This window comes from Anser anser (assembly GCF_964211835.1).
Source record: "Anser anser genome assembly, chromosome: 1".
In the NCBI taxonomy this organism is placed as follows: Eukaryota; Metazoa; Chordata; class Aves; order Anseriformes; family Anatidae; genus Anser; species Anser anser.
In genome coordinates this window covers 50729305-50745978 of record NC_139720.1, presented here as the reverse complement: position 1 = coordinate 50745978, position 16674 = coordinate 50729305, and the positions used below count along the sequence as shown (strand labels likewise).

The 16674-nt window shown below is 37.4% G+C and overlaps 1 protein-coding gene across 3 annotated transcripts in view; it reads right to left on the bottom strand.

Moving 5' to 3' along the window:
• Positions 1-544: 544 nt before the first annotated feature.
• KITLG (KIT ligand) overlaps positions 545-16674 on the bottom strand; it is a 59168-nt gene continuing 43038 nt past the window's right edge. For all 3 annotated transcript variants that reach the window (XM_083821384.1, XM_083821385.1, XM_083821386.1), the window contains 5 exons: positions 15877-15972; positions 8690-8799; positions 8128-8204; positions 5837-5920; positions 545-4719 (listed from right to left, as the gene is read on the bottom strand). In XM_083821384.1, coding sequence (XP_083677510.1) covers positions 5881-5920; positions 8128-8204; positions 8690-8799; positions 15877-15972 — 323 coding nt within the window. In that variant the 3' untranslated portion in view covers positions 545-4719; positions 5837-5880. The remainder of the gene's footprint in view (positions 4720-5836; positions 5921-8127; positions 8205-8689; positions 8800-15876; positions 15973-16674) is intronic.

Here is a 16674-nt window from a genome sequence, read left to right as displayed (position 1 = left end):
GCAGCTCAGTTTTACTTTCTATCCCCACCCCTTGTCCTGGGCTTTTTACTGAAAAGACAGAACAAATTGCTGAAACCTGAAAGACATGGTGCCATCCTTATGGGATAATATCTGGTCTCAGCTAAAACAGCTGAGTTCTTAAATGCCACTTACTGCAAAAGAAGTGCATCAACAACATTCAGAATTTTTAGTGGCAAATTATATCAAAATCCTAGTATTTGGCTAATAGCAAGACTGGGATGAAAAGGTTGCCTAAAGCAGGCACAGACAAATTTAAGCTCATTAAGGAGCTACAAGAAACTTTCAATTCTGAAGTTGGAATACTTTGCATAATCAAAGATACACTATAGATTGGAACTGGAGGCTAATAATGAGGACGTATTCTTTAATGGCACAAAACTTTAAAATGCATGATTAAGAAATGAAATGTATTATGAAAGATTCTGTGTGTAGTAGCATATATTATGGCAGAAAATTCTACAAGGAGAAGGCAGGACTTTAAAAAGGTTTTAAACAATACTGACACAAAGTAATATACTCATTATTTGGCAGTGCATTATATCTTTATTTAGAACAATAAAGTATATGTATATAATGTAAATTCCAAATCTGAACTAGTATAAAAAAGGATCAGGGAAAACATCTGTCTTTAAGAGGACACATATATACACACATCACATTATATAAATTTTGTTGATTACCATCAGTCAGAATATAATTATGCAAGACTGTGCTGACATTTACATCAAAATAAATGAATTTGCCCATGATACAACCAGCAAACATCTGTGTCTCTATCACTAAAGAGTCTGAAGTTTCCGCGTTCCATCACTTTGATAACATAATAGCAACATGCCACCATTATTGTAGATCTGCATTCAATAGACAGTTGAATCAGATTCCTGAACAGAAGAATCTTGGATAATTCTTAAATGTAAATCTAACTCAAAATATCTGTATTTTATGTGTATGGTTAGTTTTTCAATTTAATAGTTGTACTATGTGTACTAAACAGTTTCAGTGTATTACAAAGAGAGAGCAACAGAGAAAACAGAGCTGGTGAAGACCAGAATCTAAAAACTGTGCAGGTTGTACACATACTCCATAGTATAGCACATTAGTTGTTCATAAGCTTACTTATACAATGACCTTGTGATGAAATAAGTACCATTAATTTATTCAAGTAAACACACATCTAAAATAGCACATTGAGTTACTCAGTATATCACTATCTGCTTTTTATTCTCACAAGGCCACTATTAATTGCATGCAAAGTTCAACTACTCCAAAGGAAACCTAAAAATTTTAGTTTCTCACAAAACCACAGATATCTGAAACCCAGACTTTTAACTTTCATATAAAAAAAAATACAACACTCACTTCTCCCCAACTTCATTTTAAGAGAAAGGGCATTCATTTCTAACTGAGTTAATAACGCACAGGCTATGTCTACCCAAAAACAAGATTGAAGAACTGATCACTCTTCAGAAGTCAGATAGGTTACAGCTGGATAAAGAAGCAACTAAGAGACTATTTCTGCCACCACTATTCCCACAGAATAGTAACTCATCCTACTTCCATTGATTTCAAAGATGACTCATAAGTCAGTAGTTTTTCAAAATTTAACTACATCTGAAGTAATAGCCTCCTTGATGGGTAGACAAAATGGGCACAGAAGCACTCAAATAATTTCATGCTCACATTTTCAAGTGCCATGACATCCATTGTCTTCACAAATGTCTAGAACTGTCCTTCTACCTTGCAAAATGACTGAGACCACCTAATATTTTGTACAAATCTCTCAAAAGTGGGTAGGAATAACAAGGAAAACATGAGCTCTAACAACAGTTCTGCTAGTCTGTGTTGTACTATGCTCAGTGTATGTACAAAATAAAAACAGGTTATGATGTCAAGTTGGAAGGTATATACATGAACTTTCTTTCAGTTCACACGTAGCCTTAAATTTGCCTTGATCTGCAGCAGAGATTAAAGTACATGACATTATCTGAAAGTGACATAGCTACTGTTTTAAGATGTTACTCTTAGAACATGAACATTTTGCTACAATCTGGGTTTAATGTATGCTTCAATTTAAAGCTGATATTTTGTCTTTTACTATTGAACAGGTAGAATGTATATTAAGGAGTCTAAAACATCATACATTTTGAATGTCAAACTATAATTTAAGGCACCCCAATGTGCAATGTTACTGTGTTTTTGATTTTCTGGAAAACATGTATTTAGGAAAACTAACATTCTTATAAACAAGGAACATTAATAAATACCCCCTTTTTTTTTTGTTGTTTGAATGAATCATTGAAAAATACTGTAAAACTTCAAATGTATAAACTTGCTTTGAGAACGTATAGTATAGCAACATGAAATATTGAAGTTTCTTTGTAAAATGTGTAACGATAGTTGCTTCCACTTGATGTGGATACTTTTTATTTTTTTCAAAACCTACCTGAAGTTATTCTTCCCCTTACCATCAATTAGGTCATGCTGACATTTCTTTCAAGGTAACTCTTAAATAAGTTTAGAGGCCTAGTGAGTAAATAACTACACATTGTCAAATGAGACTGAACTACTGATGGAGAATTCTGACTGATTTTTGCAGAGCTAAAATTTGCTAAGTACTCATTTTGTAGAAGTGGTGGGCAACCCTTCTCACAATTATTTCTTGTTAAATGGTGAGTGCTCCAGCATCTTCTGAATAAAAATGAAGGCCTAATTCTCATACTGAGCTTCTTTAGAACAGAAGTTCCTGAGATGATGCAAACCCCAAAGCTCTGTTAACATTAATGGAACTGTGTTAATTTGTACCAGTTGAGCAGGACTGGAAGGCACTTTTCTGACACTCAGTCAGGGCAAAAGGGCCTTTGTATAAATGATAATGATCCCCATGATAATAAATAATGATCCATATGATACCTTGGTATCAATGAATTCAAGAGAAATTTCACCATTGATCTCAGTAGTGTAAAAATGTCATGCAGGGTGTCTACATGCATCTGAGTTTATTTTTTTCTCTTGGTTGGTATGAAAGCCAAATCAATTTTACCAATAATACAGTTGTGCAAACACACACTTATGTTATATGCAGGTTACATACTTCTTGTGCATGGTTCTTGGAAAATTTAGCAGATGATTAAAAATTCCACAAGAATTCTTTAAAAATTAAGTCTGTCAGTGTACAAGCAGCATTTGGACAATGCTCTTAGTTATGGTTTAACTCTTAAGTTGCCCTGAGTAAAATCAGGACTTGATTCTACAGGGTCCTTTCTAGCTCAGGATATTTTATGAATCCACAGATAAGTTATACTATACTTTAAAGAGAACTACTACTTTCTGCAAAACGGTGTTTTTTTGTTTGTTTGTTTGTTTTTTAGAGTTTTTTCAAGTAACTCAAACTAAAACTCTTATTGACCTTACCAATTTGAAGTGAGCTACCCTTACTTTCTAAACTGAAACCCCTAATACAGATAAATGATTCATATCCGTTATCTGGAAAGAGCCAGGATGAAAATATGCACAACTGCACTGGTAAATTTTACCATTGTATTTTTAGGATTTACTTGAAAATGCGCATGTGTACATCAATCCTGTACAGATTCCATGGATGCTATAGCAGCAATAGATGTAGAAGACAAGTGAGAAATAAAGCCTTTCTCTTTTGCTTTAGGAGAATTAACCTTAAGAGTGGAGAATGCCAGGATATTAAAGCTTAATAATCATTCAAAAAACAATGCAAATATTAATTACAGCTGATGTAAGTAAAAGCTAAATACACTCTCGGGAACTTTCATATTTTCTATGCTATACATTTAAAAACAAGATATCAATGGCATGCATCTTCAGCATTTAAAATGCATTTCATAGGTTTGTCTTTATTCTGATGTTTGAACGCAGTTCAGACTCTTTACTTTCTCTTCCCTTGGCATGGCTGGAAATTTCACCAGTGTTCATGTATCCAGCAGTTACTCCTAATGCTTCAAAGCTCCATGATGTACTATCACCTCCTGTTTACTTTGTCTTCACCCAGTATTTGCGTCTTCTGAGCAGACACTGCCAAAGCTGATGAATTCTTGAGGCTTTCTGGGGCAGGCATATAGGCACCTGGCATCCAGCAGAGACCACATGTTTCTGTACACATGACCTTTGCCAGGCATAAACCCAGTTCCTTATAAGTAAAAAGCTAGTACACTGGTCCATGGCATGACTTTACTTTCAAGTTTTATATACAGTATTGAAGAGTATGTTATCTGTATCCATTTCTGTGTTTTCTGTCAGTTCAGAGAACTCCATTTGAAGACACCAAGGTAAGGTAGAGGACACAGAACTTAAATTAATGATGCAAAGGTATTTATGACTTTCAGTGATTACAGATAGTTGGAGGCATTTGAAAGATGCTTTTTGTTCAGGACATGTACTTTGTTTGCCAGAGTCAGCTGCAATTATTAATGCAATTTAAAATCCCCAAATGCCACGTAAGGTAGATATTCACATAAGATACAGTCCTGCTAAGTGCACACTCTTCTTGTCGTTGTTCAATTCAGTGTTGGTTTCACAGTAAGAAACACAAATTGTCCTCATACTATGTCATGTCGATGGAGTCATGGGCAGCAACAACAGATGCAGACTCAGTCTGTCACTCCAGAAGGAATATGAATGTGCTTAAAACTGCTTCATTTATGAAGCGAACATGTAACTGTTACCTGCCTGAAGAGAAAAATGGAAATTACGGTTTTGCTGATTAGTATCTCTGTTTTGCCAAAGAGTAGAGCTTTTCACAGATATATAACACAGACATTTTTTCTTATAATTTTGGAAATAGATATATTCCATGACACTTGCATGACATTCATTTATTCAGAAACAAAAAATATTGTTAATGAGATGTATTTTCAATTTCATGCCAACTCCTGTCCAAGAACACACTTGCCAGCAAAAGCCATTAATATCCAGTTGACAGCGATAAGATAACTTTTATGGTTTTACAGAACAGTTACATTTGTGCAGGGCTTTAAAGTGTTCTGGACAAGCCAATATCAAACAGACTTATCATTTTTTGAAAAATAAATGACTTGTCCAATGCAGTGATGATTTCCCTTTTTAGTGAGCAGATGTCAGAATGAATTAGCTAGGGAGACTGAAAATGGCTATGAAAATAACTACAAACAGTTTGGAGTGGACCTGAGAGTGCCCGCTGCAGGGTACACTGGAAAGCCTGGACTGCCAGTTGTACTCTGATGCTTGCTCCCTGAATCTTCCAGACCTTTGCCGGAGAGGCCATCCACAGGCTAAGTACAGCACTAGTCCTGCAGAAGAAGCCCCTTGCCAGAGATGTGCTCCTATATGTAGAGGACTGCTGGGACTGAGAAAGCTCACTCGTGTTTGCTGCTCACTCTTATATACAAACACAGGAATGATGGATCTGATAAGGCTATGGAGACCGCAAACTGTGTTGAGTAAACAACTGAAAGAAGCTCAGCTCTATCCTGCTATTTTAAGGATTTTGTTTTTTAGGTCATACTGCTTTGAAACAGCTGTAGGAGAAGAATTCTCCATATTGGCTGTCAAAACCAAAAGAGAAGCAGTAGCTGAATTTTGGAATTCTGTAATTTTTCATTTTGTAATATTTACATTAACAGTCAAATACCTATTGATTCAGGATTAGGAGCTAAAGACCTTCAGGTGCAAACAAAGCCCACTGATAACAACTTTTATTTTTATTTATTTATTTATTTATTTATTCCCAAAGTGGACTCAAAATTATACCACATTTCAACAGACAAAAGTTAAGCTTGTGTTATGACTTTCAACCATAGGAACTTACCAGTACATGAAACAGTAACAGTGTTGAGGGAGAAAAAGCAACGGCTACACTTGTAGATGTTCTTTTTCTTTTTGCTGCAACATCCTGAAATAAAATATAAGTACTTTGTTACTACAGTGCTAGTACTATAGGTACTATTACTATAGTTTCAAGGAATTAGAATAGAAGGTTTTATCGGTTAGTTACAATACAAACATTTACATATAACAAAAGGGATGTTTGTAGTTTAACCCAAACTATTAGAACATATGTTTGCTAATAGGTTCTTCCTACTTATAGATGAATTTTCAAAATTTCCTCAGGGAAGAGGGAGCAAAAAATGTTTGTCATATATGTAAGAAGTCTACGTGTGTAAAATGTAACCTGTTTAAATTTTCCTCTTAGGACAATGTCCTGCACTTAACTAATTGTTCAGTTTTCCTTTTTTGTCTTTTCCTCCTATAAAGCAATGCTTTATATTTCCTGTGAAGTCAGAAGGAAGATTCATGTTCAATTTCATGAGTTTTAATACCTGTGAGGATGAGGTACAGGATGAGTTATTCTGAGCAACTAATGTACTTGGTAAATATGCAGTCTTCCTTTCTATGAACTGTTCATGAAGAAAAAATATTTTAAGTATGTGTGATTCTAGAAAGTTTAAACTCACTTTTTCTGTTAAACATTGAAACTTGCAGCACAAGTGACCAAAAGTGCTAGATCAGAACCTTCTCTATTCCTGCCTTCATCTATGGGCAGCATGAGGCATTTCACACAATATGAGAAGCCTACAGTATAAGATGTGTTCTTCCACACATTAGATCCTTTTCTTAATCCCTCACAGTTAAAATTTGAATAAAGACTCTGAAATATGATATTAAATAATACTCCCAAAACATTTTATTATGAACTATAGTAATTTGAACTATTCTAACTTAAACTATCCCTATGTCCTTTTCTGAATTGAACAGACTTCTCCCCCTCTGCTCTGCTCTTCTGAGACCCCACTTGGAGTACTGTGTTCAGCTCTGGGGCCTGTAACATAAGGACATGGACCTGTCAGAACAAGTCCAGAGGATGGCCATAAGGATGATCAGAGGGCTGGAGCCTCCTATGAAGACAGGCTGAGGCAGTTGGGGTTGTTCAGCCTGGAGGAGAGAAGGTTCTTCGGAGACCAGCCTTCCAGTGCCTAAAGGGGGCCTACAGGAAAGCTGGGGAGGGACTCTTTGTGAGGAAGTGTAGCAATACAACAAGGGGTAATGGCTCTAAACTAGAAGAGGGTACATTTGGATTAGATATTAGGAAGAAATTCTTCACTCAGAGGGTGGTGAGGCCCTGGAACAGGTTTCCCAGAGAACCTGTAGATGCCCCATCCCTGCAAGTGTTCAAGGCCAGGCTGGATGGAGCTTTGAGCAACCTGGTCTAGTGTGAGGTGTCCCTGCCCATGGCGGTGGAGGGAGGGTGTTGGAACTAGATAACCTTTGAGGTCCCTTCCATCCTAAACCATTCTATGATGTCTTGACCCAAGTCATGTTCAAGCAACTTTGAATGTCTTCCATTGTTATTTCTGGGTTTATTTAATTGACTGAGTTATACAGAATTATTTCAGCTTAAAAATAGATAAAGCTGTGTTGAAGTATGAATAGAGCAGCAAATCATTTCAGGATGACCTCATGAAGTCATTAGGAATATAATCTCAATGGCTTTCTATGAAAGTTTAAAACAAACAAACAAACAAACAAACAAAAAACAACAACTAGAAAACAGTATAACATACCAAGGGGAGTGTCAAAAAGTGAAAGAACATGAAAAATGTTAATGCAAGACAGATTTAAAAGGATTTAGAAGCACAACTAAGAAGATGCTGTTTTCTTTTTGTTTGCTTAATATCAACCTAGTTTTACACCTTAAAACAAATAACAAATTCACTTCTCTTTGTCATTTCTTTTACAGGTCTCAGCCATCCTTGGTTTACTTCGTTTCTCCCAAGTAAGATACTCCTTTGAACCTGCTGCTTTTCATCTCTATTCCTTACTCATGGCGGGAGTAAGGATGGATAATGGAAAGGTAATGCCTCATTAATAAAATGAGGTATACAAAAATATCCTCCATATCAATTCTTACATTTCAAATAGGAGCTCCTTCAAAGGACACACCCTAAGCACACATTTTGACTCTATAGCAAAGCACTTGATAATGTGGTTTGGTTTTGTGTGTATGTTTGTCATTCTGAGAGCTAGAGAGGAACCTTCAGGAAGCATCTCTCAAAGACAAACTTACATTTGTATATACATGTGTAAAGTGAAACATTATACCTTATCTCATTTTCCTCTTGACAGCCATGATACTCTGTAGTTTCATCACTTTCTGGTCTGGATTTGGGATGTGTTTTCTAGAAGAAAAGAAAAATGCATTAAATGTAAAAATTCTAAAGCTTCATTAAAAACTCACAAAACAATTGTTGTATGTTTCAGTTTGCTTCAGATTTTCAATATCAAAATCATCTTGCAAAACATAGGCCAAATCTTATGTAGTCCACATCTCCTACTCCAATAATTTTACAATTAAAGCCTTTGTATTGTAGGTAAGCCACAGTGGCTAAAAGTAAAAGAATCCTTCTCATGATATAATAGAAGAACTGAGAAATTGGGTGAATCCCATTTTCAGTTTCCAGTTAGAGAGCTGCTGAGACAAGGTTTACAGTTTGGTGATGGAACTGAAGTATTTCACAACAGAGATTTACATTTGCATGTCACACAGTTCAGTGAAGATCAAAAGAGATGTCTCTTGCTTTCACATGCAGAATTGTTCTGTCCTTCCTGCCTCTGTATAACTATGAAATATGCTATGTAAACAATTAAATGTAATATTTCTTACCTTCCAATATACGGCTCCCAAAATAAAGCCAATAAGAAGAGACAGTAATGATGTCAATGCTATGCTGATCCCTTGAAGGCTGGAGCTGCTAATGAAGCCAAGTGCCTCTTCTGTAATTACAGATGTTCTCATTAGTGAAGACGGATTTATTGCAGAAAACTATCTTCAGGGCAACACTGTTAGTAAGAGCACTTTTATGCACCACCTACATAACAGCATCTTAAATAGCAGAACAGATACTTCAAAGTGCTGTGTGAAAGAGATGCATTTCATACAAAACCTCACAGGAACTTTTTTGACCACAAAGATGCTCCTCCCATTTCTGCTATTGCTCTGTTTAATAGTTCCAAGACTAACTATCCTTTTGTCATTTGTAGAGCATTTTCTCTTTCCTTTACTTAAAAGTTTTGGATTTATCAGTTTCTAAGAGTCTTATTTTGTAACACAAACTAATTTTTTTGAAGAGAAAATATCTGCCACTTCTAAACACTCACTTCATGTATTTACTTAAGTTCCATAAGACGCATCCTACTGACTGCAGATAGACATTCTGCCTTGCCACTAATGAACCATCAACACGAGGCCTCTCAAGGGAGGTTATTTTAACAAAATAAGCCTGAATTCACTTCTAATGTCTGCCTGGAAAGGCCCTGCTGACTTCATTAAGATCAAACCCTTGTAAGTTTAAGTCTAGCTGTGTGCTATTTTGTTGCTACCATTTTTGAGAGCTTTTTACATCTCATATGGAAGAGCCCCAATCCTAGTCTTTTATGTACAAAAGCAATTCCATTCCCCTCACAGAGAGCTGTATGCCTGCCGAGACTAAAACGAGGCTATCCAGTTATTTAATCAAAAGCAGGATGTGAAAAGTCCTATGGATTCACCCTGGGATCCACCTTCTGAAATGCAAAGTGAGAAGCAGGAGACTGCCAGTTTAGACATCATCCACTCAGTTTTAGTTGATATCAAGATCTGGTGTCTGCAGCTCAAATGGTGGGCATATTGTCAGCTTATAGGAAAAGAACTAAACTAAGCACAGGGAAAGTGTAGGTGATTAGATATAGAAATGAAAATGGACTGATAGCACTAGAATTTTTTGTGACTCATACAAACAGCAAACTTCTAAGCACGTATGGTATGATATACTGGGTCAATCGATGTGCATTTAGTACATTATTAAACAGCCACTAAGAAAACACTTTAGAAAGGAGCATTCTCATAATATCTGGAAACCTATTTTCAACTCTCCGAGTTTTTCTGCAAGTCACATTAGAAGCTTTTACACAAACGCTCTTTTTATCTTTGAAATCCATCTGTGTTTACAGAGTTACCACAGGGAGAACTAAAAAATAAGAAAACAGAAAGTCTGCACCCCATTATTATGCACCATTTACAAGGCTCTAAATTCCTATGATAGAGGCTTCAATTTTACTTACATCCAGTAGACTTGTCACACTAAAAGGCAACTTCGGTCAAGCAGAACAGATAATAGTTTGCTGTGAAAGAAATCTGTCTACAGAAGAGAAGTGAAACAAAATTCTACAGAGATGAATGCCAGTTGAAAAGAGGCTATTAATTAGCCTGCCCCTGTCTGCTCAGACATTAAAACCAAGAGCAGAAATTAATGGGAAGGGCATATCTTTTATCAAAGTCTGTCCTGGGTTAGGTATAGAGGAGGTTGGCTTGCAGAACTGAATCTGGCAAAGTCAAGTAGTGTAGAGAGAGCCTGAATAGATTAAAAAAAATATATATACTGTCATTATTTTATGAAACTTGTATTCTCAGAAGAAAATTCCTATATTGTTCTTGTGTTCTAGTCAAGAAAAATTAAATGCTGCTTTGCCTGATCACATTAGCCATTTTTGAGATTTTGAGAAGATATCTTCAATGCAGATGATTTCTTCAGCATCTATGGAAAGGAATCATAGAATCATAGAAACATGGAATGATTTGGGTGGAAGGGACCTTAACGATGATCTAGTTCCAACCTCCTTGCCATGGGCTGGGACATTTCCCACTAGACCAGGTTGCTCAAAGCCCTATCCAGTTTGGCCTTGAACACTTGCAGGGATGGGGCATCCACAGCTTCTCTGGGAAACCTGTGCCACAGCCTCACCTTCCTCTGAGTGAAAAATTTCTTCCTAATATCTAATCCAAACCTACCCTCTTTTAGTTTAAAGCCATTACCCCTTGTCCTATCACTACACCCCCTGACAGAGTCCCTCCCCAGCTTTCCTATAGGCCCCCTTTAGGTACTGGAAGGCCACTTTGAGGTCTTTCCAGAGCCTTCTCTTTTCCAGGCTGAACAACCCCAACTGCCTCAGCCTGTCTTCATAGGAGAGGTGCTCCAACCCTCTGATCAGCCTTGTGGCCGTCCTCTGGACTTGTTCTAATACTTCCATGTCCTTCTTATATTGGGGGCCCCAGAACTAGTGCTCCGGGTGGGGTCTCACAGGTGCAGAGCAGAGGTGACAATCACCTCCCTCGCCCTGCTGGCCATGCTGCTTTTGATGGAGCCCAGGGTACAGTTGGATTTCTGGGCTGCAGGCACACATTGCCAGCTCATGTTGAGCTTCTCATCAACCAACACTCCCAGGTCCTTCTCCTCAGGGTTGCTCTCAGTCTATTCTCCACCCAGCCTGTATTTGTGCTTGGGATTGCCCCAGTCCAGATGAAGGACCTTGCACTTGTCCTTGTTGAATGTCATAAGATTTGCACAGGCCCACCTCTCAAGCCTGTCCAGGTCCCTTTGGATGGCATCCCTTCCCTCCAGCGTGTCGACCACACCACTCAGCTTAGTGTCATTGACAAACTTGCTGAGGGTGCACTCAATCCCACTGTCCATGTCACCGACAAAGATGATAAACATAAATATAATTTATATACATAAGATATAACATATAATATAATTATCTAATATAATTAGCTTTCCAAATCTACCTTTAAAAAGCAAATAACAAAAACTTAATTAGATTTACTTTCAAGTCTGGAAAGAAAAAGTCTCTTGGAAGATCTGGAGAGAATGAAATGAGTCATGGTAGATTTTGTCATGTGCCTTTTTTAGGAGCATCTAAAACAGAACCGGTAGGGAAATTTTCAGTCCGGAGAACCTCTGAGAGATCTGCATCCTAATGAAGAAAGAGGAAATAAGAAAAGCAAGCTGGCTGCCAATAGTTTTATTATAATTATTATTCCTTCAGTAGAGACCTTTCCCTCTGTTAGAAAATTGAACTAAAACAGCTCCACACTAAAAACATTCCAACTCCCAATGGTTGTGAAGGCAGAGAAGGATAAGGAATGGGAGGGACCAAATGGTTTGGTACCTGTGAATTTCTTGGGCAATGCCAGAGAAGCTGCTGGCTCTGCAGTTGGTACATTATTCACTTGAAATAGACCCTATCCTGCTAAAGGTGCTAAAGGGGAGTGGAAGCAGACCAGCACCCCTCCAAGCTCTCACTTCACACCTTGTGGAAGAATCCTTTAGGAAGTGAGCTCATTTGAAGTAGATTCATTTATAATCTTCATGGACAACAGGATGTTAAGCTGTGATTGAAATGCATTTACATTGAAAGCCACTGAGCTACACAATGAAGTTATTGAGCTGCTTTCCACCTTGAGCCATGTGTGTAGGTTTAGCAAGCAATTATGATTGCAACCACCAGCTAGATTTTATTACCATTTATGTCTCAAAGGAGTTTTCACTTTACCTCTGCTTAGCTCCAACACAATTACCACAAGATCTTGTCTACAAAAATGTAGAACAGCTCTCACCTGTTCATTAGGGTTTGCCATTAACTGTATAGGTGGAATAAAGGAACAAAGGCACAGAATGCAACACCAATTGCATTAAGCCATGGGTAATATTTTCAAATTGTTGTGCAATTACTGAATTAAACTACAGTATTCTTTGCTTAATTATGAAAATTGACATTCTCTCTAAAAACACTTCTAGATGTCTCTGTGTTTACAGAGCACACATTATTTGAGCTGTTCAGTACAGAATAATAAAACTTAATTATTGTGAGGAAATTATAGGCAAAAAAATGGAAGAAAGCAACACTGAACCTTCCATAAAAATATAAATTGTGCTATAGAAACAAGGTGCTAAGGTGAGAAGTGTTAGCAACAGCTAGCAAGTTCAAGTTTAAGCTGGGAAACGTGAGATTCATTTGGTGGGGTGAAAAAAAAGAATATAAATACTGCTTGATTCAAGCACTGAGAGAAGAGATGAAGTTCAAGACCTTTTATCCTGACATTTGTTCTTTACATAGGAACCACCTCATCTGAATTCTCTAGACTATGCATGGGATAACGATCCAAAGAACACCAATGGAACTGGGACTTAAACAGTTACACAGAATTTAAATTGGATTACAGTTATGTAGAACCAAGAGAAGAAAACATAAATATCCATTTTACATTTAGTTGGGATAAGATTTTTGGTGTAGATCTTGTCAGGGCTCACCTCTATTACAGTAGTTCAATTCTATCATTGTGTAATAACGATGAAGTAATGAGATATGACTTGCACTAAATGTAGCAGAAACATGAGAAAAATGTAATTCAGCTAATTTATATTATATCCAATTCCTATGATAATTCTTTCACAAATGATTTTATTAGATCATTTACTTCAGGTTTGCCTAAGTTGAATTTAGAATCAAGAGCAATTCAAGTCATTTGGCTCTCTAGACAGACTTTCTTAATAGATTCAATTTTTATTATTCATCTGGAAGGATTCTTTTGTAAACAGTTAGTGCTTCTCAATAGCCTAGAAACCACTAATTTTAAATAGATCATTTTAAAACTGTTTAATAGTAAAGAGGGTTATTACAAAACAAACAAACAAACAAAAAAACATAGTTTTGGGTCTAGGGATGCTTTTTTCAGGTTTTCTCTCTTCTCCAAATGTATGCCTTTCTGAACTTTGAATCTAGTGTTATTGTTCTGAGAACAGACCTGCAGCCGGCAGACTGGGTCCCCTGTGCTGAGGATTCTCTTTGTGGAAAGTAATAAGGCTTATTCATTTTTTTCCTTCTAGGAAGGCAGGGATTAATTGAAAAAGAGAACTTACTCAACAGTAAAGCCAAAACAAACCTAAAATTGGTGCCAAAGACCATTCTCTGGCAGTAAGAGAGAGATGCCAATAAAGATGTCACAGGTCTTTCACCCCAAAAGCTTCAAACTAATGACAAAAGTGTAACCAGTCAGCATCCAATCTCCAAGTTAATGTAATTTAATCTGATTATGCGTTCAAACTGTCCCCAGCCCTAGACATTCAGTCTTAGTCATTTCTACATAAGGCTGTTAACTGCTATCCAATTTTCGAATAAATTGCTTAAGAGAATGTTAATCGGTTAGAATACACCTTACAGCATATGGCCAGACAAGCAATCAAGCAATTTATTTGACTTACTGCATTACTTTAATTAGGCTTTTTTTTTTTTTCCTACTTGATTATCAGTTCCAGTTATAAAGCAAGATCAATAAGCCTGTTTCTGTACTCCTGTTCACAGTACAGACACAGATGCCAATTCAGAGGTTGGAGCCCTGGCCTCTGCCCGGTGTAGCTCCTGTTACTCTGATGGGTCAAAACTTCTTTCATCTGAACTGCTCCTGTAATCTCTCTCTGTCTTTCTTTGGCTCCTTGATCCATTCTCGTTGCTTCAGGCTGCATTTGAATATTCTTCCTCTCATAGTTACATCAAAAATTATCACATGTTCAGACCTGAGAGACACAGTTATGCACTTTTTAGCCCCCTCTTCATGCCTCACAATTGGCTCTGGGCTCATAAGGTTATTTACAGCCAGCTCTGTGACCTCTTGGATATGAACTTATGGCAGTGACATTTCTCTTTTCCAGAGAGGCAAGCTGGCAGCCAGGAGTTGAAGGCAGATTTCATTCCAACCTTCTTCTCAGAGGATTGGGGAGTGATAATTTAAGACCTTGTCTTAATTAGAAAGCAACCAGAAGGGCTTTCAACCTGAGAACATCTGTAAGCCAGCTAAGAGGTAGCATATATGGTTATGAAAACCCAGAGAATAACTAAATTACACATTTGCAAATGAAGGAGGAAGAGAAGATATCTACTCTTAGCAGTACCTGTCCCACAGTCAGGAGCTTCCATTGTGCCTTCCAGGCTACAACAGGCTGCCTCCTTGGCTATGCTTTCTTCAGCACAAGGAGCACCAGCCACACACTTCAACATCACACATTCAGATAACATGGGTGTTTGAGAAATGAGAGAGGGAAATAGTAAATAGGGATGTACACTGTCACCCTGATGTGCCTGGGAAAAAGGAACAAGGGAAACAACAACATGTATGATAAGATTTATGCACCATTTCAAGAACCTCTAAGGAAAACCCCCTCCTTTTGTTTGCATGGAAAGTTCCAGAGAGTATTCACATTGTTGTACATTATGTCACTAAAGTCCCCTGAAAATCTTTAATTTCTCTTCACCTCAGGTTCCTGTATCCTTTCTGACCTGCGATGGGTAATGCTGAGGTTCTTACAGCAATAACTCCAGGCTGTCTGACCTGTCAGTGACCAGTCATGTAATACATTGATCAAGACAGATGAGAAACACGGAGATGGCCATGCCAGACAGAAGATTAAACCCTCAAAAAAAGGTGTAGCAACTATGTTCTTGATCTCAACTGAAAGCACACTGAGTATGGAGCTGGCCTTTTTGGAACTACAACAAGTAAACAGCAGTCTTCAGGTTTGGTGTCAAGTTTGTCATCGGGAGTGCTCTCAAAATACAACATGCACACAAATTTTTCACTCAAGTGAGTATCGTGAGCCCAATTCAGGACTGCTATTCTATTATTTGGTGAACCTTCCTCTTCTGAGAGTTAAAATGAGGTATCTGGAATAGCCAAGTTTGCTGAGGTCATATGACTAGTGAGACCTCATGACAGCAGCAAGCCAAAATGAGGAGACCTTCCCTCTCCAAGTGCATGAGAGCTGTCACAGCATTGTAACTTTATACCATTTCTAAATTTTGATTAGACAGGTTCATTGCATTTTACTATTGCAGCTGAGAAACACATGGTACACCATCAGGCACAAGAAACTTCCCTTTAATTTGTACAATTAAGACATTCTTTTCCTCTGAGCTCTCATAACAACCAGCCACCAGAACAAAATGGAGACACATATTAATTCAATCACTTGTACTTACTGTTACTGCTAGTGTTACTGCCAATGCTGTCATTCCTAAGGGAGCTGGCAGCAACAGGAGGAAACAAAATTGTTTTTGTGACAGCGACTCTGGAATCTAAATAGAAAACGAGTGTGTCAGCATTATGTAACTTAAAATACAGTTCCCTCTATATAAGATGATCAGCTATAAGACTACACTGATTTGGCTACAGGGCTGTTCTAAAAAATTATTTACAGGGCTTTTTTCTTAATAAGACAAAAAAAAAAGGCAGCCTTATTAAGAGACAGATGTGTCCACACACTGAGCTGCTGCTGAATAGCTATTCTGGAAAAGCAATCACTTTAAATGTGTTCTTAGGCTGTAGCACTGATCTACTTCTAGTTACTACTGGTGTAATTGGGCAACTAGACACATTGCCCTAATTAAAACAGCTAATAACTGTTACTAGAGAAAGTAAAAGAAAAGAGAATACAACACCTCCATGTACTGGAAGGATGAGAATGAACTGCAAGAGCCTCACCCAAGTTAAATCTTTTAAATCAAGCAAACATGACCCTTTTCGGGAGTGGGATGTCTATGAAGACGACTTGATACTCCAGTTTACAACTTGTCCTAGCTTCCTATCCTTTAAGTAGTGCAATCTTGGGCTCCATTACTACATTATAAAAATTAAATAGAACATCAATAGAAAATAAGATGAAGAACAAGAACAATGTAAAAAGCCAATCCAGGATGTATTTGGGATGAAAAGAAACAGAGCAGAGTATTGTCAAGTTATTTGGATTATATTAAGGAATTATGTCATTAGAAATGATG